Raw genomic sequence first — 25,179 nt, 5'->3', positions numbered from 1 at the left:
ATATTAGGGGAAAACAATGTTATATGTTTATGTATGTATATTTAATAGGCTTTTTAATATTTCAATTTTTAATTTAATTTTAATAATTTCTAACATAAATTTTTGACAGTGATACATATAATTCTTTTTTTATTAAATTGAATCATAAAATTTAAAATATATTTAATTTCTGTGAAAATATTGGAAAATGTTGGATAGATTAAGGAATAAATAAGTGAAATTTAAAAATTTTAAAAATTTTGGACATTTTTGTTAAACATTAAACAAAAAAAAATTTAAATCATTGTAACTTGTATCTACAAATATATATATTTAAATTATTTGAGGCTATATTGAAATATTCCAATTGTAACGACTCAATATTTATTTTAAAATAAAGTTATTATCGTATGCATGATGACATGAATGTTAAACGTGTAAACATTTATCTAAAATAAGTTTATAAAAGATGTCAGATTTAAACGTTTAAGACAAAAAATTTAAGACAACACAAACATTTAAAATAAAAATAAGAAACAACATAAGAAAAGTAACATAATGCGAAGACTATGAAAGATGAAATGTGTCTACCCTAACACAGGTTCTATGGTTTTCAACACGTCATCGTCGTCATTTGAGTAGGGATGTCTTGCCTTTACTTCAAATGTAAGAATAACACATAATTTGAGTAATTTAAGAAATGTTCGGCAAGTGACTCCACTATTGGAGTCGGGAAATGCAAACACATGCAGCATGAAAAACTTATCATTTAAAATATTATTTCATTTCCTTAGACAACTTTCTAGTTTCGGAGAGGTTGAATGTCTAAAACTTCTCTAAACATAGCCCACACGTGCGAATGTGGATTTTTTTATGTAGCTTTCCAGTCTGGGCAAGATTGCGAACTCGCACACAAACCATGCATGCGAACATGGACCCACTAAACAAACTCGCACCTCCCCAGGCCTACTTGTCGGGCTAGCACTCGCTAACCTACTGTGCCGGATGTCACGGTCATGCTCGTCCAGGGCATGTTGCCCATGGCCGCATGCCCATGACAAGCCAACCCTTGTCATGTCTTTTCATTCTAGTGTTTTTCCTTTTGTAATTTTCCTTTTGTAATTCTAGGGACGCCTCAAAAATATCATGTCTAATTTTGTAATTCTAGGGCGTATGACGCCTCAAAAATATCATGTCTAGGCCTGCCAGACTTAAAATGGCTCAGAATGTCAGACTTAAAATGGCTCAGAATGTCAGACTTAAAATGGCTCAGAATGTACTATAGTAGTTGTCAATAGTAGTTGTCAACTTCTCCCTGCTCAGAATGTACTATAGTAGTTGTTGTCAACTTCTCCCTACCCAAGGTTATATATGCAGTTGTCAACTTCTCCCTACCCAAGGTTATATATGCTAAGCCGTTGTTATCTTTCTCTTGCTTGCTTATATAACGTCTCTTTCCAAAATCTCTCTTTCTAAAATCTCTCTCTCTCCTCATTTTCTAAAACCTTCTTTTAAAACCGAGGCTAGATGCTCGATCGTACGTCAAACCGAGGCTAGATGCTCGATCGTACGTCGCTTGGCCGTAGGCCACGCAAGAACAAATTGGTTTAAGCTCACTTGTCGCTGGAAAGTGAGTGCCGCACAATCGCTAGTCCGCTGCCTTCGAAAGCGCGATTGTGTCACCGGACACCCAAAAGGAGTAGCAACTTTTATAACATGATGACGAACATAAATGCCATAAATCATACACGAATAACTACGTAAATGAAGATATAGATAATAGTAAATTATATTATTCCCTACCAAAATAAGTAGGGTAATTTAACAAACTTGGCAAAAATCAATTACGACAAAGATATTATATAGAAATGGTATCAGGGAGGTCTGGAGCCGTTGATTTGAGGAGGGACGATGGAGATCCCTTGCATAGAAAGCTCTGTGAGAACTCTCTCTGTGGCAGGCTTAAGCCCTAATGGAAGAGGTGAGAATGGCTTCCTCATTGCCTCTTTTACAACCTTGTCAACCACCTCCTCATCCTACCCAATTCAATAATAAACTAAAATTAGTTTATTAAATTCTCTCTATAATAATAATTATTATTTTTTGTATATATATATATAAAAACCTTTAAAATAATTGTTGGCACTTACAAAGACATTCTATAATAAAGGGTTGGAATGGAAGTCCTTTAATTTGTTTATTAGAAATTTGGCTAAAAATTTAAAACAAAGAAATTAAGAAGAATAAAACTCGAAAACAAATAATATATGTTTTTTTTTTCTCATAGTTCCATTAAATACAAATACGTTACATATTTTGCACAAAAAAGTGTATATATAAAACTATACTGATAATACAAATATGATATAAAATCAATAGTATTAAATTTTTGTATCAAGAAATCATAATAGTCTGAAAATAATTGTATTGTGTTGCTCGTAAATACTATTAGAATTAGAAGTAAATAAATAATATTTTTATTTGTTTCAACATTAAATGGCAAAAGATAAAGATAATGGTGGTTAGTTTTATTAAGTAAAATTTTTAAAATAAATTTAACCAATTAAATTTTGTTTATTAAAAAGTAAATGAGGAATAATATGCCATAAATTTTAAGTTATTGAGTTTATTCAACCAACAATCTTAATAATTATCTTACAATAAATAAATTTAATAAAACTATATAAACTTCTACACATAAATAATCAGTATAATAATCTATTTGAAGAATTATTAACATAAAATAAATTTATTTCAATTTATTATCATTTCTCCTCTCTTTCTTCTCCCAACCCATTTATAAACCATTTGAAAGTGATTCATAGATAAAATTAAATAAATTATATAAGACCAAAACACAAATAATTAAAGAAAAGGAAACAAAAAAAAAATTATAACACAAGGGAAATAATACGAAACATAAATAATCGAAGTTTAAAAAAAAAAAAAAAAAAAAAAATCAGCTAGTAAATGTGTTTTTAAAACTTTGAGGGGAAACCCAAAGTGGGGACAATATCTGCTAAAGGTGAGCTTGGACTGTTACAAATGATATCAGAGCCAGACAACGGATGGTGCGCTACCAAAGAGATAGTGGTGGGCTTGGGCTGTTACAAATGGTATTAGAACTAGACAACAAACAGTGTACTAGTGAGGACGTCGGGCCCCTAAGGGAGGTGGATTATGAGATCTCACATCGTTTGGAGATGAGAATGATGTATTCCTTATCAGGGTCTACACCTCTCCCTACTAGATGCGTTTTAAAACCTTGAAGGGAAAGCCCAAAGAGCTAGCGGTGGGCTTGAGCCGTTACAAGTTCCACATTGGGTAATTAGGAGAAAGATCATGAGTTTATAAGTATAGAACACTATCTCCATTGGTATGAGACTTTTTGGGGAAACCAAAAGTAAAGCCATAAAACCCTTATCGGAACCCATTTCCAAACGCCCTCTAAAGTAAAAGAAAAGGAGAGGTTTATATTACCGGTTGAAGATCAAATGAACTCTGAGGCATGCCGTAGCTCTTATTTACCGTATGCATATTGTGTGAAGCTGATGATACATGCTGCAAAATGGCCAAAAGAAAACGCCCACAATTACTTACTCCACTCCAAATAAGGAGGTTAAATTCTCAGTTTTAACTCACGGTAAAAGAAAAATCAAATCAAATCAAATCAACTCTTACCTGAGGATGTGCAAAATATGGAGCATGAGAAGGCAGCGTCACAGGGCAACCCCATGCATCAGCTTGTACCTAAATCAATCAGTGAAGTACGAGGTTTCAAATTTGGGTCTTTTTATGGTGACAGTCTCACTATTATACAGTGAACTCTAAGAAGAGTAAACGTTACCCCTGCATACGAATTCCAGGGTTGAATTCCTGGTCGTGGCCAATGGCAAAACCCGGGCGGACGGGCGTTACCTGGATGGCTATTGGTCTGTCTCCATGTTGGAAAAACAGGAGACAGTGATATTCCACAGTTAGGATGATAAGAAGGGTAAGCCATGATAGGTTTCAAGTGATTGGTTTGTATTGTACATCTTGGATGTGACCACCATGGATTTTCTTCTCTGTGCATTATATGTTTCTTTTGCGTTCTGTACTTCTACATAAACAACGTAAAGGCTAAAATAAATAAATAAATAAGAGAGGATAATTGTAACTTATTTTATACATAGGCAAAGTCAAGTGGGCACCTGGAGATGACTTGCAACATTGTGCCTTGTCAAACCTTCAACTTTCATGAGCTCAAGTATTTTGGAAGGAATTGCATGATCTATGCCTAACTGTTCCACTGCCTGAACAAATTTTTTATGTAGCTCTGGGCTCCAGTCCACCTAACGGACAATATTAGCCAACAACAGTATGATTCAGAATCTCATAAATAAGAAGTCACAGTTCAAAGCTTATTTCTTTTTACGTTCGTGTGGGACTGGCCAAGTTTATACTCCGAGCAATTGATCTCCTAGTACAACTATTTAACCGAAGAAGGTGGATTGTGAGATCCCTTGCATCGATTGGAGAGAGGAACGAGTGCCAGCGAGGACGCTAAGCCCCGAAAGAGGGTGGATTGTGAGATCCCACATCGATTGGAGAGGACAACGAAGCATTCTTTATAAGGGTGTGGAAACCTTTCTCTATCAGACGTATTTTAAAAATCTTGAGGGGAAGCCCAAAAGGGAAGGTTCAAAAAGGACAATTTCTGCTAGCGTTGGGCTTGAGTTGTTACACTTTCACACAAAAATCTCATCCTTGACACGATGAAATTACACGCTTCATTTGAAAACCCAAGTTTTGAATGTATTTTATAATCTAGATGCACAAAATTTTGTGTTTTTTTGAGTCCGACAATATACCTTTGATTTCTTCGCTTTGGATCCAGCAGAATGGTTCACATCAGAGCCTTGGATTGAATGCTCAGCAGCTGAAGCACTACTTTTGACATCAGATTTATTCTGCAATGGATGATAAACGTTACTCTCAGCCTAAACCAACTAGAAAGTTCTTGTATTCTTTGACCATTACCTTGCCAGATAATCGAGGTTGACCCTCCTGAAAGGGACCTTCACAAACCAAATCATGTGTAGCTGTTTCGACGAATTTAGAGTACACATCTTTTTCCCTGCTATCAGTTTCCATTGAACAGTTCATTTGATGTCCGCTTTCCCAGCTACCTTGCAAAGATTCTCCCAGGTTCAGTTGAGACTTCTCACTTCCTTCTGGTGGTTCCCATACAATATCCTGAATCCAAGAAAGCATTTCCATCTCTTCCGGAACTTCATTCCTGTCTTTATTCTCTAATTGAAGTTGCATCAAGGATGCTTCGGAGTGTTCATCAGGCTTTGGAGTATTGGAAAATGCCTTCTCAAAATATCGTTGGTCAATATACCTTTTTTCTTTTTATTCTTTTTTTTTTTTTNTTTTTTTTTTTTTTTTTTTTTTTTTTTTTTTTTTTTTTCCAGAACTGAAAAATACCTTATGAAGGACATGCTGCCAGATATTCCTGAGTTTGTCCTCCGAGAGTGGTTTCAACAGGAACTCAACTGCACCAAGCTGAACGTAAACTGTAAATCTAGATGCATAGATAATAATGCAAAACTATAGTTACGATCTGAGTATCAATTTCTGATGGAAATCAAATGAAAATTATAGATACTAGCTTTGTTTAGAAAGTGGTTTCTCAGACCAACAAGAAAACTGGAAACTGAAAACAGTTATTGCAAAACGCAAATGGCTACCAGTGGAAGACTTTCTGCTGTTGTTAATCTAAACAGAGTAAACGGGTCCCTAAGGAACCCTTAAAAGTGCTGCTAGAATTACCAAAGACAAAGAGACCATTTAGCAAGAGATTAGACTAGAACCCTTACTGCAATGCACTTCACCATGGTACTTAGGCAATGAACATCCGAAGTCACTGTGCCACAGAACAACATAATCTCATTGTCAGGTCAGGAACCGTAAAATTTGTTGAAAGAAGCTGTCAAACCCATCTTTTTTTATTCTGAAAAGAAAACCCGTTCTAGATCTGTGTTCTTTTTCTAATAGTTCAACATGTAAGAGAGAGGATACAGACTTCTGACCTCTTGATCGAAAGTATCTACCTATATCAGTTTCTGTTGAGTTGTTAACTTACTTATGATTGGCAAGTCCATGGAAGCTCCAAGCAACTTAAAACTCTCATCATAATTTCTTGCACACACCTGCAACCAGAGATGGATCCAAGAGTTTAAAAAGACGAACAAAACCAATAATATTGCTACTCTCAAAATGGTCCAATCATCACAAGAACTAGATTTATCAAGTAAGCATACCAGAGGACTCAACTTATGGCCTAAATGTATAATTCCATTCCGAAAGTCATTACTCATACCTCCAGAATTGCAACATGGAAGTTTCCCGGTGTGTTCAAAATTGCTGACAAAGCTTCCTTCTCATCGGTGCAGGAATAAACTGCAAAATGACAAGTGAAACTTGTCAACATAGAGGTATAAAAGAAACTAAAAGGGCAACTTCTTAAAGGAATAGAGAACATACAATAGTGAGAATACAGATCTTCAACACATTAATATTTGGAAATACACATTTTGTGGAAGAAATGATGACACTCTAAAGTCGTCGTAGAAAGTAGAAATAAGTGCATTTCCAATATGTTTATTTATGTTCAATTTTGGTCTCCAAATTTTGGCCTCTTAACTTTTTACTGCCATTTTATTTTGGACCTTTTTTTTGTTTATAGAATCTCAATTTTAGTCCTCAAACTTAATTACATTCCACAAATAGTACCTACCATAAATATGTATATCTAATGTATTGAAGAACTGATGTCATCTCTCTCATTATTTATACATATATATTATCATTTTTTCCAATAGATACTAAATGAGTGATTTAATGAAAGTTTAAGGACCAAAGATAAAATTTCATAAGTTTAGGGACCTTGAAACATGGATAAAAGTTCAGGCCTACAATCATATCCAAGCCAAAAAATGAAAAGGGGGATGAATTCTATGTAAATATATACATGTAATTATCCTCCAAAGATGGATTATAGAAAAAGAGAATGCAGATCTCCTCAATTAATCAAGTAGCTTAAAATGCTCTCTTTAGGACGCGAGTAAAGCAAATATATTTGAATGTTGAAGAAGATAGAAATAAACAGTGCTGTAACGGAAAGAGGATTTCTAACAAAAAGACCAAAATGAGGCTTTTGAACTATCTCACCAACATACTCCATTTCCTCAAGTTTTGATCTTATCTCGGAAGCGGAGCTACTGTCGTGGTCAAGGAGAAGAACCCTAAGACCCTTGGGAAAGTCTTTCCATTCTTGTAAATCATCGACAGTGCAAACCATAGCTCGCTTGGCATGTTTCTTAGATCACTGATCATTGGCAAAAACTCAAACATCTTCAACTCATCCTCATTTGATATGAAAATTTCAACATATTTATTTATAAAGAAAAAACAACGAACAGCAAATCAAATCACAAATGTGCAAGAGCGAAACGTTCGAGGAAAAAGAAATAAATGTATACAGATGTCTCGCTGCAAATTTAATACGACAGCTGAAGAAATTACTCGAGAAAACGATAATACATGGAACACACAGTACTCCTCCGATTAAAATGGAACATACAGTAATCATAAGCATCCTGAACTTCGATTAATGAAGGATTTCGAAGACTAAATCCTCCGAAAAACTTATTTTCCCAATCGGAACGCCTCCGGAAACAACCAAAACATAGAGAAAGAGAGAGAAATCATATCAAAATCATTCCAACCGAAACAAAAGCGATCAAACTCATCGCAATCATAATCACAATCAAACAACACATTTCAAAACAAACGCTCGAACACTGGCGATTTGAAAGGCCAAAAGTACTTTTCTGATGAAGAAGACACAGAGGAGATTACCTTAATCATGCTTTCGTCTCTTCCTCTGAAGGAACCGTACCTTCAGCATCTACATAAAACAAGCAACAATAAACGGAGATAGAGATCGTAGAAAGAGACTAAACGCATAAGACAGTACGGATCCTTGAGATTGCGAACCACACTTCTGCATCCATGCAATGAAGAAAACTGGTGAATCCCCTTGTTCAGTTCATAGATTACAAGAATTTGAAGAGAGGAAATGGAAGATGAAAGCTTACAGTGGAAAATGCAGGAATTAGCAATGCGCAGCGAACATTCAACGTAGTCGAAATTGCTCAATAATCATCTATTTAAAGGAAGGACTCTAATAAATAAATAAAATTAAAATTTTAAATAAAAATTTGATTTTTTTATGCTTAACTCGACACTTATATGATATTATTCACTTTGAAATTAAGTTCTCGGTTATTTATTTTGGACTTTTCACAAAGTCTCTTATCAATAAAGATAATATTCCTCCCTTATAAAACTATGACATTCTACTGGAATATACTCTCTTAATATGGTAATAAATAAATTATAGAGAAAAATATATAATTTTCAAGGAAAAAAAACCGGTTATGAAAATGGAGTTTATATTTTAAAATTTTATAATAAATTCTAATATATTATTTAATCTGACAAATTAAAAATAGATGTAATATATTATTAAAATTTTAATATGTATCTAATAAATTACCATTAATTTACATTATATTAGTAAAGTCCAATTACATTCCGATTAAATTTATTAAAATATTCAAATTAAATTTAAAGGGATTATTAATTTAATGTGTATTTCTTCTCCATTTTTTTTAAATGTTAAATTAATTTTAAATGATTAGAGTAATTTAAATATAAAAGATTATTTTAACCATTTTAAAATCACCTTAAAATATTAAAATATTGAGATCTAAATTTCCAAAGTAAAAAACATACCTTGTTTATTGAATTCACATTTACCTTATTTAGGAAGTTATATTCATGTTTACCGTGCTTTGACTAATGAACGTCGTTAAAATTGATAAAAAAATCTACCGTTTACGTTTTTATATATAATCTTGTTTATGGAACTATATTCACGTTTTTATATATAATCTTGTTTATTGAACTATATTCGGGTTATCAGGTCGGATTATCATTTTTTTGACCANAAAAAAAAAAAAAAAAAAAAAAAATCTACCGTACATGTGTATATACACAGTCCTGTTTATTGAACTTTATTCAGGTTGTTAGGGTTTTGACCAATGAACGACTCTAAAATTGACAAAAAAATCTACAGTACACGTATATATACATAACTTTGTTTCTTGAGCTATGGTGATGTTGTTAGTATTTCGACCAATAAACAATGCTAAAATTGACAACAAAACCGGTAGAATATGTGTATATGCAATATCTTACTTATTGAGCTATGTTCAAATTGACAGTGTGTTGAACGTATATATAATTTAATTAATGAAACGGGTTGGGGTTGTGCATCCTACCTATTATCTCTACAAATTACATAATTGAATGGGTGTTTGTCGGTGATTTGGACTGAACAGTGTGGATTCACATGTACTCTTAATATATAAGGCCACGGTCGGAGGTGTCATTCACGATAAATGGTTCAACTTTAAAGGGAATGCATTCAATGCCATGCATTTATGGGGAAAATATTTATTTTTATTTTTTAAAAAAAAAAGTCATAAACTAATTAATCATTTTAAAACTTTTAATTTCATTAAATTACCCATTCAATTTTGATTTTGATTTTAGAATAGTTGATAAAGAAATAAATCCATTTATTTAAAAATTAAATTTTTTACTAATTTAATTCCATATAAGACCATGTATTACTAACATTTTGGAGTAAAATTAAATTTCTAAATTTCTAAATCTCATTTTCATATAAGTCCAATGTATTTATTTTTTATTTCGTATTAAACACGTAAGATCATGATTGTGTTTATAGAGTTAAAAGATGTTTTAAATGTTTTCGACATTTATACTGTACATGATGTTCTCTTTTAAGAGTTATATTCCGCATTTTAAAAAAGCATGAGACGTTAGTAGCAACTCTAAATGAGTAGAAATTTAGGGTCGTTACATAAAATGAATAGGATGTTATGTGAAATTGAGAAGATATGAATATTAGACGTTTTGATCTGGATATATATATATATATATATTTATTTATTTATTTAAATCCTATTTAAATAAAGTAATTCAAGATATATTTAACCCCTTTGAATTTTATTAAAATTTTAATTATATTTATATTATAATATTTAATGTATTAAATATAATAAATACATTTTGTTTGAAATATTAATTCAAACCCTCAAATATAATAAATAAATATTAATTTGAACATTTCAAATTTTCTTTCAACTAAATTTATCATTAGTGTTACGGTAATATAAATTTCTACCTACTCAAAGTCGTTATTAATGTCTCATGCTCATCATCTATACGAAAATATTACTTTTAAAAGAAAAATCATTTATAGTATAAATGTCGAAAACATTCAAAACATTTTCTATCTCTCGAAAACACCGTCATGGTTTTACATGTTTAAATACGAAATACTAAAATTTAGAGAAAATAAAAACAAATACAAAATAATTTAAAACGATGAAATGCAAAACAACCTACTCTAACCTAAGACTACGAATTTAAATATGAATCTACCCTATGCACATGTTACAGCTCGTGTTGTCACCGTCATCTGTACATGTGCGCCTTGCCTTTACTTGAAAAATGATGTGGCACATGGCATGAGTATTTCGAAGAATACTTAGTAAGTGGCCCCACTATAGGGGGCCATGCAAATACAAATACATGCAATCATGCTCTTGGGACCTATCTCTATTCTCTACGGGTGGCCTCCAGTCTTAGACTAGTATGGATGTGTAATACTTCTCTACACACGACCCACACATGTGAGTGTGAATCCCCAAGGGCATCACACACCCCTGGACCCTTTTTGGTCAAGCTAATCTGTAGCGACATCAGGAAGTCAGCGAAACCCCTTGGTGTTATGCTCCCCATGAACACTCTCATCATCATACTGTGTGCGTCCGTACTCATCGTCTCTGGGTAAGTATCCCTATGCTTATAAACATACAACATGCATGAGGTCCCTCTAATTTCCATCTTATCATCTCTTCTGACACAATCTTCTAGTCTCATCTCTTTGTTATATTAAGTAATACATGCTCGTTGGATATTTATATGAATATCATTTTAATACTCTTAGGGTTATGTCCTATGTCGGTCTATCGACATGATGTAATATGACACTCATCATTATATAGCATGCTTAATATGGAAAACATTAACATATTAAGACAAACGTCCATAAAGTGCATCAAGCATATCAAGTACATCATTCATCGAAATATATATCTTACGCACACCATTAAGCATCATCGTAACTCATGCATCATCATAACTCATACATCGTCATATATTAGTATAAGACATCATACAATACAACTCATACATTATAAATTGTAACTCATATAATTTCTAGTCTATCTTATACTAAGGTCACTTACCTAATTAGCTTAGGCGAGTGTCACCAATTTATCTTTAATAAAAGTTTCATTTTGTCTTTTGTATCTAAGTCAACCTAACCCATGACATCAATTTCAAGTTCATGGGATCTTATAGATTTACGGGTTATATGTTTCAATAAACTAATCGATGTTAGTGATGTGTTGTGACTCATAAATGTTTTATATTTATAAACTCTATGAAATTTAGTGTAATATGTGTTGTGAATACGCATAATTTATTTAAATAATTAAAAACAAAAAAACAACTTCACCATCCAACTCAACTCACAACCCAACCCGGGTTGGGTTGAGTTGTGAACTTTATTCAAGTTACTCGAGTAATTAACTCAATCCGAACTAAAATTTCATATTGGTCCAAAAGATTTTTCCAACTCAATCCGCGTAATTTCAATAATTATAATTCACATTAAATCATGATTAAATCGGACGACCCGATTTAAGTTAGCTGACGAGACATGTGCACTAATACTATCCACTAAAAGCTTATTCAAAATCCAAAAAAAAAAAAAAAAAAAAAAAAAAAAAAAAAAAAAAAAAAAAAAAAAAAAAAAAAAAAAAAAAAAAAAANAAAAAAAAAAAAAAAAAAAAAAAAAAAAAAAAAAAAAAAAAAAAAAAAACATAATAATAAAATTTTGAAAAAAGAAATAGAGACAAAAAAAGAAAAAGTAAACACAAAAGTGAAATAAAGAAATAAATGGATCTTATTATATATGCTACAAAAGTTCTCAACATTTTTATTTTTGTTTTTGTTTGGTCCCCACATTATAAAGTTTTGATTTTTAATCAAATAATTTTTTTTTGAAGAAAATAAAATAAAATAACGAGAGAATCACGTTGAACTGTGTGATACGACATTGAGGTCAATTACCTGATATGATATTGTGGAAATTATATCTATTATATATATGGGGATTGTACCACCGTGTTGTGATTTTACTGATGACAACTACTTATCTGCAAGGAAGTCCAATTTTAAACAGTTTTATGTCACTTGATTTTGCAATATATCAGTGCGAGGGTATGCACTTAACCTAATTAATTACTAAGTATTTTAAACATCTAACCTTTTCAATAAGGGTAGAGATGTCAATTTTACATGCGGAAATCCATCATAAATGGATAGGGTATTTCTCGTTTGAGGAGAGGTGGAAAACGTTTTTTTGTATTAGATAATGGGGTCGGGGATGAGATTATATTCTCTATTCCGTCCTCGCTCTGCTTAATGTAAATATATATATATATATTACAATATTAGATATCAAATTTTATTGGGAGGAGGAAATGAAATAGATGATAGGGATGGGAAGACTTTTCCGTCTCAATCTTGTGGTTATCGTGTATCTATTTGGATAAGTTGTTATTTTCAAAATTTATTCCCGACCTTTCATTTTATTTAATTTTAAGACAACTCGAAAATGATTAATGTTGGGAAAAAATAATTTAAAAAATAGTAATAAGTAATGAATTATTATGACTAAAATAGAATATATAAATTATTGCTTATCCGGATATGTTGATTCTTTTTATGCATCAATTATTTACGTCATTGTTTGACATTGATTTTTTATTTTTATTTTCTAATTACACCAATTAAAAATCAATAGTGTAAATAAATAATTGATTGAAATTAATGAATTTAGATTGTTTTATCATTTAAATTAATAGATAAATTACTAAAAATTGATATTTATTAACCTATTATTAATTTTTTTACTATTTAAATTTTATGAGATTTTTTAAAAATGTAATAAAATATAAAATTTAATAAACATCTATTTTTTCAAATAATAATAAGAATAATAAATTATTTAAAATTTCAAAGTAATTATTTAATGGAAAACACTTATTTGACAATACTATATATATATATATATATATTGGAAAAACAAATAGAGACAAAATAATAATAATAATAATAATATATCCAAAAGGGGAAAGTGGAAATATTGACTTTTCTATATTTTTATTTTTCTCTTCCATTAATTTCTTCACCTTTCTTTTTCTTTGATTTGAAGTGTGTTCCTATTTAAGATTGGAAAGCTAAGTTAAACCAAATTTCGATATTATTTTGTGCAAAATTTAGACTTTTAAGTTTTGTCATCATGCTTAACAAAATTACGACTGAAATCGACTTTTTTAAAATAGATTATTAAGACGTTCATTTGATAATAACTTTTTAGTGATATATACAGCTTGAATGGAAAAAGAAAAAATCTTTGAAAAGAACGGAAAATTTCAAGTTTGGTTAGGTTTGATTGTGTTGGACTGTCACATTATTTATAATAATAAAAAAAAAATGTATTTATCCATGTTACACGTTACCCTAACAACTAAATTTTCCAGTCACAGCGTAACTAAAGTAAGGTAGGGTTGAATTAGATTATAACTCTATTTTTTGATTGGTCTGATTGATCTAACAAAAAAGAAAAAAAAAAATGTCACCTATCAATCGGACTGGAGTTTGGTTTTTTAAAAAGAAAAAAAATTATATCGAACCCATTTTTTATAATTTAGGTTGAACGATAAGATTGATCGGATTATTTAACAATATTTATATTTTTCATTTACATATAAAATAATTTCTATTTAAATTATCTAATTAATTAAATTTCTTTTACTATTCCATAGTGAAATCATTCATTTTTTTAAAAAAAGAAAATCACAAATTCATATAATTTGTATAAACCACTCAAACAAATATTATCAACCATACAATATAAATTTACATGTTTTATAAAATAAAATATAAAATTAATACAAACTTATTAAATTCATATAAAATAGATTTTTAATTATTAAAGATACAAAAATAATAGATATTGATTCAAATTATAATAAATTTATTATAATTATAGGAAGATAAAAGGGTATTATTGAAATAATATATGTTTTTTTTTATATAGAACTCTAACCAAACAAACATAGCTATTTAAATTTGATTAATTTTTAAAGAATAATCTGTGATTGAACCCCGACTCGCCTTATGACCTGCACCTCGACTTGGCTTCACTCTGCACACGTGGCCTCTCTTGGTGGCATCAAGTGTCAACGTCTGAAGCAAAAACCTCCCCCGCTCTGACGCGTATTTCGGCTCGAAAGACCCATTTCTGACATGTTCGACACTGTTTCGACCCTCCCAGACTTGACTTCGACCTTGTTTAAGGTAAATTATGTCATTTGAAAGTCGTATTTCACAATTTTAAGTTGGATTATGTTTATGTTTGTGGAATATTGTATGTTGGCACGTGCCCGTGGTTTCGCACGTGTCGTAAATTGTATGTTTAGACTGTTACGATTTAATACATAAATGTATGCAATGTGAACGTATGCTGTTTTGGAATGAATTGATGTGCGTTATGATGTGATGTGATATGTTATGTTTAGATTGTTTTATGTGACCGTTGAGGTAATTATTGTATGAATCGCACGTTATGAAATGTTACGTTAAAAGTATGGAAATTTATGTTATGTCTCATAAAATGTATGTATACAACATGTTATGAATAACATGATGTCACGATAAATGACATGAAATATAACCCCATTAAAATTATGCATGATATGAGAACGGAAAGATGAGAAATAATATGATAGGAATGAAAAACGATAGTGGAATTATATTTATTAACGTTGAAAATGAAAAATATTGTGACCTCATGCATTATGTGTGCTCGTGCATTGGGGGATACCCCTATTCCATCATGAGGGTACAGACACATACACCACTAGGTAGGAGAACTATCATTATGTTTTACATAATTTTGTCATGTTACTCATTCTAACGGGTGTCCGGCATAAAGAGCTACCAGACATGCTCGTCAGACAAGGAAAGGAGCCCAGCAGTGTGCCAACTGACTAATGAGTCCATACTCGCACGTATGGGCTGTGTGTAGAGTATATAGTACACATCCAAGCTGCCCCTTATGATAGTGTCGTAGGAAAATAGGCTGATATGATAGGTCCTGTCATTGCATTCGCATGTTCTTGTTGCATAACTTCGATAAGGGGTAGCTTACTGAGTATTTTTAAAATACTCAAGCCTCGTGCTACTACATTTACAGATAAAGACGAGGTGCCCTTTGAGACCGACGGAAGCATCGTAAATCCCGTGATCGTGAACGTTTGAGGTAAAACTTTTAAGACAACACAAACATTTATAATGAAAATAAGAAACGACATAAGGAAAATAACATAATGCCCTATTCTAACCTAAGACTACTAAATATGAAATGTGTTTGACCCAACACAGGTGATAAGGCAACCCTAATCCTCAGCCTAACGATCCAAGCTTTTGTTTTAGCAAGAACCCTGAATCAAAGTAATTAACACCTCCTTATACGAAATTTGGATCAACCAAGAGATAAGGCTAGAATTAGATTACCTCTTACGTTCGAATATCTAGAAGCAAGATTTGGAACCTTGATCTAAATTGAGTCACTCCATAATCTAACTTGATCCAAGCTTGATTGAATGGCTCGGGTGCAATTCTATCACGAGAATTGCTTGAAACTTAGAAATGGCAAATATGATGCTCGGATTTCTAAGGGAAACGTGAGATCTGAATTACATTCATCCACGAATCTGAATTTTACATAACATATTGTGAGTATTTATAGTCTCCCGACAAAAGACATTTGTGGACCGGATTTATTCTCGATCTCCTTTAATCTCCACGTAAGAATAAGTCAAATGGACCATTTGACTTTTACATAATATATGAAATTAAAAATAGTTTTTTTTTCTTTTAATAAATATTGATGTGCTTGAGTGGCTAATGCGTAGTACTTCTCTACACACGACCCACATTTCATTTCCTTAGGCAGCTTTCTAGTCCAATCAAGATTGCACGTGTAGTACTTCTCTACACACGACTCACAGTACGAATGTGGGCTCACTAGACTAGCTTGCACACCCCCAGAACCCAATTGTCAGGCTAGCACTCGCTAATGAGTTGTGTCAGACATCGGGAAGTAATAGCGACCTTTGTAACATCTTGACAAACATAAACCTCATGCCCTATTATAAATTAAAATTTTTAAATTTAATTTTTTTAAATTTATATATTTATCAAACACAAAATTAATAAAATAACATAAATTTTAAGCTTAAATTAATTAAATACCAAATTAAAAGTTCTATCATTTTATTAAACATTACAGGGAATTTAAGGTAGCCATGGTTTTCCTTCTTATAATTAAATTCAAAATTTATTTAAAGCTTAAAAAATAAATAAATAATTAAACTATAATGGAAATAATATTTATATTACCGAGAGGAGAGGAAAAAAAACTGTTATATGTTCATGTATGTAATAAATAATTATATTTAAAAAATATTAATAGGCTTTTTAAATTTTATTTTAATAACTCTTTTAACATATTTGAAAATTTTAAGTCATATATTCAGTATAAGATTATTATTATTATTTTGTTTGATAGAATCATAACTTTAAAAGATAATTGAGTCAAATTAATTTAACACAAATTTTAAAATTTTAAAATTATTGGATTAAATACAAACCTAAATATAAAACATTTTTAAAGTCTCCTGCATCACTAACATCGGATCGGAGCGGTATTTCAGAAAGAAAAGAAATTTTTTTTTTTGCCGAAGTTGTCGGTGAAGTCGCAAAAATCCCGGCGACCGCGAAAATTACATCACTAACATTAGTTAAATATTCACAACATTCTGAAAAGTAGAGTTGAGTTATAAACCCTATTTCGGGGTCCATCAAATTGACCTCAGTAGACAAGTTTTAACCTACTTATCAAACTCAACTCAACTCGTGTGGTGTGTATTGGTAGTCTTAATTATTTAGGTCATCGGATTATATGAACATTCCTAAAAGGAGGTAGAGACGAGAAATATGTCTTCCATCTTTCATCTTCATTATTATCCCTACTGCTTTTTTAATATATATATTTAAACTATCCGAGGCCATGTTGAAGTATTCAAATTGTAACCACCCTATTTTTATTCTAAAATGAAGTCGTTATGCATGATGACATGATTGTTAAACGTGGAAATATTTATCTAAAATAATTTGATAAACGATGTCATAGACTTACATATTTGAGGTAAAACCTTTAAGACAACATAAACATTTAAAATAAAAATAAGAACTACACCAGGAAAATAACATACTGTCATATTCTCAACATATCGTCACCGTCACCCGTACAAGGATGTCTTGCTTTTACTTAAAATGTAAGAGTAGCACATAACTTGAGTATTTTAAGAAATACTCAACAAGTGACACTACTAAGGTCAGGAAATGTAAACACATACAACATGGGGAACTTATCATTTAAAACATGTTTCATTTCTTTAGGCGACTTTCTAGTTCGAGCAAGGTTAGATGTGTAATACTTCTCTACACACAAACTACACATGCGAACATAGGCTCACAAGGCGGGCTCGCACCCGCATCCCTCTGGGCCTACTGCTAGCACTTGCTAACGGGTTGTGCTGAACACTCAAAAGGAATAGCAACCTTTGCAAGATAATAACAAACATAAATGTCACAGTCATACTTGTAACGCACACATCCGTACTCATCGTAATGGAGACGCAACTTTAAATTATATGGTATTGTTTGAACATTTAACCGGGATTTTTTTTTTCATTATTATTATTTTGTTATTATTAGGAGGTTAAAGAATTCTGTTTAAAATGATGTTTTTCCTTACAAAATAAGTAATGTAATTTAACAAACTTGGCTAAAATCAATTAGGATACAAATATTATATAGAAATGGGATCAGGGAGGTCTGGAGCCGTTGATTTGAGGAGGGACGACGGAGATCCCTTGCATAGAAAGCTCTGTGAGAACTCTCTCTGTGGCAGGCTTAAGCCCTAATGGAAGCGGTGAGCATGGCTTCCTCATTGCCTCTTTTACAACCTTGTCAACCACCTCCTCATCCTACCCAATTCAATAATAAACTAAAATTAGTTTTTTAAATTCTCTCTATAATTATTATTATTATTTTTTGTATATATATATATATAAAAAAACCTTTAAAATAATTATAAAAAAAAATTTTTAATAAAATTAACCAATTAAATTTTTGTTCAATTTAGGATCTAAAATTTAAAATTTTGAGTTTATTCGACCACCAATCTTATTGATAATTATCTTAAAATAAAAGAATTTAATAAAATTATACCAACTTCCATTTATAAATAATTAGTATAATAATTAAATGGAAGAATTAATTNGGCAGCGTCACAGGGCAACCCCATGCATCAGCTTGTACCTAAACCAATCAGTGAAGTACGAGGTTTCAAATTTGGGTCTTTTTGTGGTGACAGTCTCATTATTATACAGTGAACTCTAAGAACAGTAAACGTTACCCCTGCTGNTTATTATCATTTCTCATCTCTTTCTTCTCCCAACCCATCTATAAACCTTTTTAAAAAGATTGATAGATAAAAACGAATTATATAAAAGCATAACACAAATAATTTTTTTTTAAAAAAAAAGAAACAAAAAAAAAATTATAACAGAAAAGGAAAATAATACGAAACATAAATAGTTGAAGAAATAGTAATAAAAGAAAACAGAGAATCATATTTAAAAAAAAAAAAACAACAAAACAAATAGAAAGAACAGAAAGAAAACAACAAAAATGGGGAAACCGTTGGGAAAAATAAAGTGGGGCTTTTGGAAAACTCATGCATTTGTGGGTTAGGCAATTTGGATGTTTGTGTTGAGATTATTGAGAGTAGTTCTACGAGACCTACTTCGACGAAACATTTTCTAATGAGGATGTGGAAACCTCTCTCTAGTAAACGCGTTTTAAAACCTTGAGGGAAAGCATTACACGGAAAACCTAAAGAGGACAATATCAGATAGCAGTGGACTTGGGCCATTACAAATGGTATCAAAGCCAGACACCGGGTGGTGTGCCAGCAAGAACGCTGGCCCCCAAAGAGGTGGATTGTAAGATCTCACATTAGTTGGGGAGGAGAAGAAAGTATGCCTTATAAGAGTCCACACCTCTTTCTACTAGACGCGTTTTAAAACTTTGAAAGAAAGTCCTCGAAGGTAAAGCCCAAAGAGCTGACGGTGGGTTTGGGCCGTTACAAGTTTCATATTGGCTAATTAAGAGAAAGTTCGTGAGTTTACAAGTATAGAACACTGCCTCCATTGGTGTGAGGTTTTTTGAGAAACCAAAAGTAAAGTCATGAAAGCTTATACTAAAAGGGGACAAAATGAGAGAAGGACCGTGGTTCCTAACCGTGGCAAAACATTAAATACCTCTATCCAAACATAGGCTTAAATTCCCTCCACATCGAAACCCATAAACCAAATGCCCCCTGATAATGGAAAAGAAAAGGAGGTTTAAATTACCGGTTGAAGATCAAATGAACTCTGAGGCATGCCGTAGCTCTTATTTACCGTATGCATATTGTGTGAAGCTGATAATACATGCTGCAAAATGGCCAAAAGAAAACGCCCACAATTACTCACTCCAAATAAGGAGGTTAAATTCTCAGTTTTAACTCACGGTAAAAGAAAAATCAAATCAAATCAAATCAACTCTTACCCGAGGAAGTGCAAAATATGGAGCATGAGAAGGCAGCGTCACAGGGCAACCCCATGCATCAGCTTGTACCTAAACCAATCAGTGAAGTACGAGGTTTCAAATTTGGGTCTTTTTGTGGTGACAGTCTCATTATTATACAGTGAACTCTAAGAACAGTAAACGTTACCCCTGCTCCTGCATACGAATTCCAGGGTTGAATTCCTGGTCGTGGCCAATGGCAAAACCCGGGCGGACGGGCGTTACCTGGATGGCTATTGGTCTGTCTCCATGTTGGAAAAACAGGAGACAGTGATATTCCACAGTTAGGATGATAAGAAGGGTAAGCCATGATAGGTTTCAAGTGATTGGTTTGTATTGTACATCTTGGATGTGACCACCATGGATTTTCTTCTCTGTGCATTATATGTTTCTTTTGCGTTCTGTACTTCTACATAAACAACGTAAAGGCTAAAATAAATAAATAAATAAGAGAGGATAATTGTAACTTATTTTATACATAGGCAAAGTCAAGTGGGCACCTGGAGATGACTTGCAACATTGTGCCTTGTCAAACCTTCAACTTTCATGAGCTCAAGTATTTTGGAAGGAATTGCATGATCTATGCCTAACTGTTCCACTGCCTGAACAAATTTTTTATGTAGCTCTGGGCTCCAGTCCACCTAACGGACAATATTAGCCAACAACAGTATGATTCAGAATCTCATAAATAAGAAGTCACAGTTCAAAGCTTATTTCTTTTTACGTTCGTGTGGGACTGGCCAAGTTTATACTCCGAGCAATTGATCTCCTAGTACAACTATTTAACCGAAGAAGGTGGATTGTGAGATCCCTTGCATCGATTGGAGAGAGGAACGAGTGCCAGCGAGGACGCTAAGCCCCGAAAGAGGGTGGATTGTGAGATCCCACATCGATTGGAGAGGACAACGAAGCATTCTTTATAAGGGTGTGGAAACCTTTCTCTATCAGACGTATTTTAAAAATCTTGAGGGGAAGCCCAAAAGGGAAGGTTCAAAAAGGACAATTTCTGCTAGCGTTGGGCTTGAGTTGTTACACTTTCACACAAAAATCTCATCCTTGACACGATGAAATTACACGCTTCATTTGAAAACCCAAGTTTTGAATGTATTTTATAATCTAGATGCACAAAATTTTGTGTTTTTTTGAGTCCGACAATATACCTTTGATTTCTTCGCTTTGGATCCAGCAGAATGGTTCACATCAGAGCCTTGGATTGAATGCTCAGCAGCTGAAGCACTACTTTTGACATCAGATTTATTCTGCAATGGATGATAAACGTTACTCTCAGCCTAAACCAACTAGAAAGTTCTTGTATTCTTTGACCATTACCTTGCCAGATAATCGAGGTTGACCCTCCTGAAAGGGACCTTCACAAACCAAATCATGTGTAGCTGTTTCGACGAATTTAGAGTACACATCTTTTTCCCTGCTATCAGTTTCCATTGAACAGTTCATTTGATGTCCGCTTTCCCAGCTACCTTGCAAAGATTCTCCCAGGTTCAGTTGAGACTTCTCACTTCCTTCTGGTGGTTCCCATACAATATCCTGAATCCAAGAAAGCATTTCCATCTCTTCCGGAACTTCATTCCTGTCTTTATTCTCTAATTGAAGTTGCATCAAGGATGCTTCGGAGTGTTCATCAGGCTTTGGAGTATTGGAAAATGCCTTCTCAAAATATCGTTGGTCAATATACCTTTTTTCTTTTTATTCTTTTTTTTTTTTTTTTTTTTTTTAATTAAATTCTAAATAATTCAAAATGGAAGAAACCATAATTTAAAATATATATATATCTATTCTTAAACTTGGAGGTACATTTTAAAATCTTTTATTTAAATAAAAATAGTATTAACATTTGTACAGATTACTCAACTAGTCAAGACATATATTAACTATAAAAATATTGAAGACAATTTTTTAAATGGTTGACCAAATACCAATCAATAAATAGTAACCTCAAATTTATCCTAAAAGTATTCAACTCCGAAGGTTATTCAGAATCATACGTTTAACTCCCAATGAATACAACAATACAGACTCTTCAAAAACTGAGCCTCAAATTGCATTTTTTTTTATACACACAGAATCACCGGAGGGGAGAAAAATGCACCTCCGAAGAACTTCATCTGTTAGAGACAGTTGTTGTTAGGCTAATGGTTGAGATTATTCGGTTTTCGATGCTGGCGATGACGATGGCGAGAGCACTTGTTTCCATTGGCTTTGCCGAGTACACAAACGCAGCCTTGAAGAATCTCATAATCCTCCTCCCAGAACAATAGAGACGCCTTCTCTGGGTTCTCCAAAAGCAACTTTGATGTCAAGAAACCGGCAATCGTCCATGTTTGGAAGAGTCGTGATTGCTTCCCTATTAAGCTTGCACTGCGCATGTCGTAGTACTCGGGCCAACGATCAGCTGAAAGCTTCTTCTCAGCCACTGCAATGGCTTTCCTTGCTAGCTCTGGCCGCCCCATCTTCATGCAGGCCAGTGTGAACTGTAAAGATGTCCACAAAAAATAGCAATGAGAATAATGAATGGTCAATCAAGTCTGAACAGAAGTTTGAATAAGAACAAGTCCCTCANGAGTTGTTAACTTACTTATGATTGGCAAGTCCATGGAAGTTCCAAGCAACTTAAAACTCTCATCATAATTTCTTGCACACACCTGCAACCAGAGATGGATCCAAGAGTTTAAAAGGACAAACAAAACCAATAATATTGCTATTGAAAATGGTCCAATCATCACGAGAACTAAATTTATCAAGTAAGCATACCAGAGGACTCAACTTATGGCCTAAATGTATAATTCCATTCCGGAAGTCATTAGTCATACCTCCAGAATTGCAACATGGAAGTTTCCCGGTGTATTCAAAATTGCTGACAAAGCTTCCTTCTCATCAGTGCAGGAATAAACTGCAATATGACAAGTGAAACTTATCAACATAGAAGTATAGAAGAAACTAAAAGGGTAACTTCTTAAAGGAATAGAGAACATGAAAATGGGATCACAACAGTGAGAATACAGATCACAACAAATTAATATTTGGAAATACACATTTTGTGGAAGAAATGATGACACTCTAAAGTCGTAGAAAGTAGAAATAAGTGCATTTTCAATATGTTCATTAATGTTCAATTTTGGTCTCCAAATTTTGGCCCTTTAACTTTTACTGCCATTTTGGACTTTTTTTCTCTCTATAGAATCTCAATTTTAGTCCTCAACTTTAATTATATTCCACAAGTAGTACCTACCATAAATATGTTATCTAATGTATTGAAGAACTGATGTAATCTCACACATTTTATATATATATATATATATATATGAGTGGTTTAAAAAAGTTTTAAGGACCAAAATCAAGATTTCAAAAGTTTAGGGACCTTGAAACATGTATAAAAGTTCAGGCCTACAATCATAAAAAAAGGAAAAATTAAAGGGGGATAAATTCTATGGAAATACATATATGTAATTATCCTCCAAAGATGGATTATAGAAAAGAGAATGCAGATCTCCTCAATTAATCAAGTAGCTTAAAATGCCTTCTTTAGGACGCGAGTAAAGCAAATATATTTGAATGTTGAAGAAGATAGAAAAAAACACTGCTGTAGAAGAAAGAGGATTTCTAACAAAAAGACCAAAATGAGGCGTTTGAACTATCTCACCAACATACTCCATTTCCTCTAGTTGTGATCTTATCTCGGAAGCGGAGCTACTGTCGCGGTCAAGGAGAAGAACCCTAAGACCCTTAGGAAAGTCTTTCCATTCTTGTAAATCATCGACAGTGCAAACCATAGCTCGCTTGGCATGTTTCTTAGATCACTGATCATTGGCAAAAACGCAAACATTTTCAACTCATCCTCAATTGATATGAAAATTTCCACATATTTATTTTAAAAAAAACAACAACAAACAGCAAATCAAAATTTCACAAATGTGCAAGAGCGAAACGTTCGAGGAAAAAGAAATAAATGTATACAGATGTCTCGCTGCAAATTTAATACGACAGCTCAAGAGATTACTCGAGAAAACGATAATACATGGAACACACAGTACTCCTCTGATTAAAATGGATCCTACAGTAATCATAAGCATCCTGAACTTCGGTTAATGAAGTGTTTCGAAGACTAAATCCTCCGAAAAACTTATTTTCCCAATCGGAACGCCTCCGGAAACAACCAAAGCATAGAGAAAGAGATAAATCATATCAAAATCATTCCAACCGAAACAAAAGCGACAAAAATCAAACTCATCGCAATCATAATCACAATCACATTTCAAAACAAACGCTCGAACACTGGCGATTTGAAAGGCCAAAATAACTATTCTGACGAAGAAGACACAGTGGAGATTACCTCAATCATGCTTTCGTCTCTTCCTCCGAAGGAACCGTACCTTTAGCATCTACATAAAACAAGCAACAATAAACGGAGATAGAGATCGTAGATAGAGACTAAACACATAAGACAGTACGGATCCTTGAGATTGCGGACCACACCTCTGCATCCATGGCAATGAAGAAAACTGTTGAATCCTTGTTCAGTTCAAAGATTACAAGAATTTGAAGAGAGGAAATGGAAGATGAAATCTTACAGTGGAAAATGCAGGAATTAGCAATGCGCAGCGAACATTCTACGTAGTTGAAATTGTTTTGCCCGCTCAACATCATCTATTTATAGGAAGGACTCCTCTTTCTTAAAAAATAAAGCTTCATCTTCAACTTTTTTGTACATTGGCAGTCAAATACACACATGTGATGTTTTCTTCAAAAAAAATAAAAAATAAATAAATAATAATAATAATAATAATAATTGAAAGTTTTTTTTTTTTTAATTTTAATTTCTATACTTCACTTGATTTATTTAAATATTGATAAAATTATAAATTTAGTTACCAAATTTAAATAATCATTTTAAAGTAAAAAGAAAATATAAAATATTTTAGAATTTGATTAAAAAAATAAAATTCAATTGTTTATTTATGGAGAGTGAATATGGTAGTAAATAAATTAGAGAGAAAAATTATATAATTTTAAAAAAGAAAACGGTTATGAAAATGGAATTTATATTTTAAAATTTTCTAATAAATTCTGATATATTATTTAATCTATTGTATGTAATATATTATTAAATTTTTAATTATGTATTTAATAAATTATAATTAATTT

General features: G+C 32.4%; 1 protein-coding gene across 7 annotated transcripts; it reads right to left on the bottom strand.

The window, feature by feature from the left end:
• Positions 1-1,732: 1,732 nt before the first annotated feature.
• Positions 1,733-24,684, bottom strand: LOC111811886 (two-component response regulator-like APRR2). Of its 7 annotated transcripts, none has more exons than XM_023698934.1 (14): positions 24,606-24,684; positions 24,368-24,512; positions 23,678-23,834; positions 22,848-22,927; positions 22,613-22,679; positions 5,844-5,890; positions 5,452-5,529; positions 5,002-5,337; positions 4,833-4,931; positions 4,173-4,313; positions 3,827-4,081; positions 3,661-3,729; positions 3,460-3,540; positions 1,733-2,015 (listed from the first exon to the last, which is right to left on the bottom strand). In XM_023698934.1, exons 3-14 carry the CDS (start codon positions 23,805-23,807, stop codon positions 1,854-1,856), a joined length of 1,545 nt encoding a protein of 514 aa, XP_023554702.1. In that variant the 5' UTR covers positions 23,808-23,834; positions 24,368-24,512; positions 24,606-24,684; the 3' UTR covers positions 1,733-1,853. The 7 variants fall into 7 exon arrangements, with proteins under 7 accessions (XP_023554702.1, XP_023554703.1, XP_023554704.1 ...); XM_023698935.1 differs by having other exon boundaries at positions 24,368-24,416; positions 24,606-24,643; XM_023698936.1 differs by lacking the exon at positions 24,606-24,684 and having other exon boundaries at positions 24,368-24,416; positions 24,511-24,526.
• Positions 24,685-25,179: the final 495 nt, after the last annotated feature.

The sequence above is a fragment of the Cucurbita pepo genome, chromosome LG15 (genome assembly GCF_002806865.2).
Source record: "Cucurbita pepo subsp. pepo cultivar mu-cu-16 chromosome LG15, ASM280686v2, whole genome shotgun sequence".
Lineage (NCBI taxonomy): Eukaryota > Viridiplantae > Streptophyta > Magnoliopsida > Cucurbitales > Cucurbitaceae > Cucurbita > Cucurbita pepo.
Note: the sequence above shows the minus strand (reverse complement) of the source record. Positions and strands in the feature narration are given on the sequence as shown.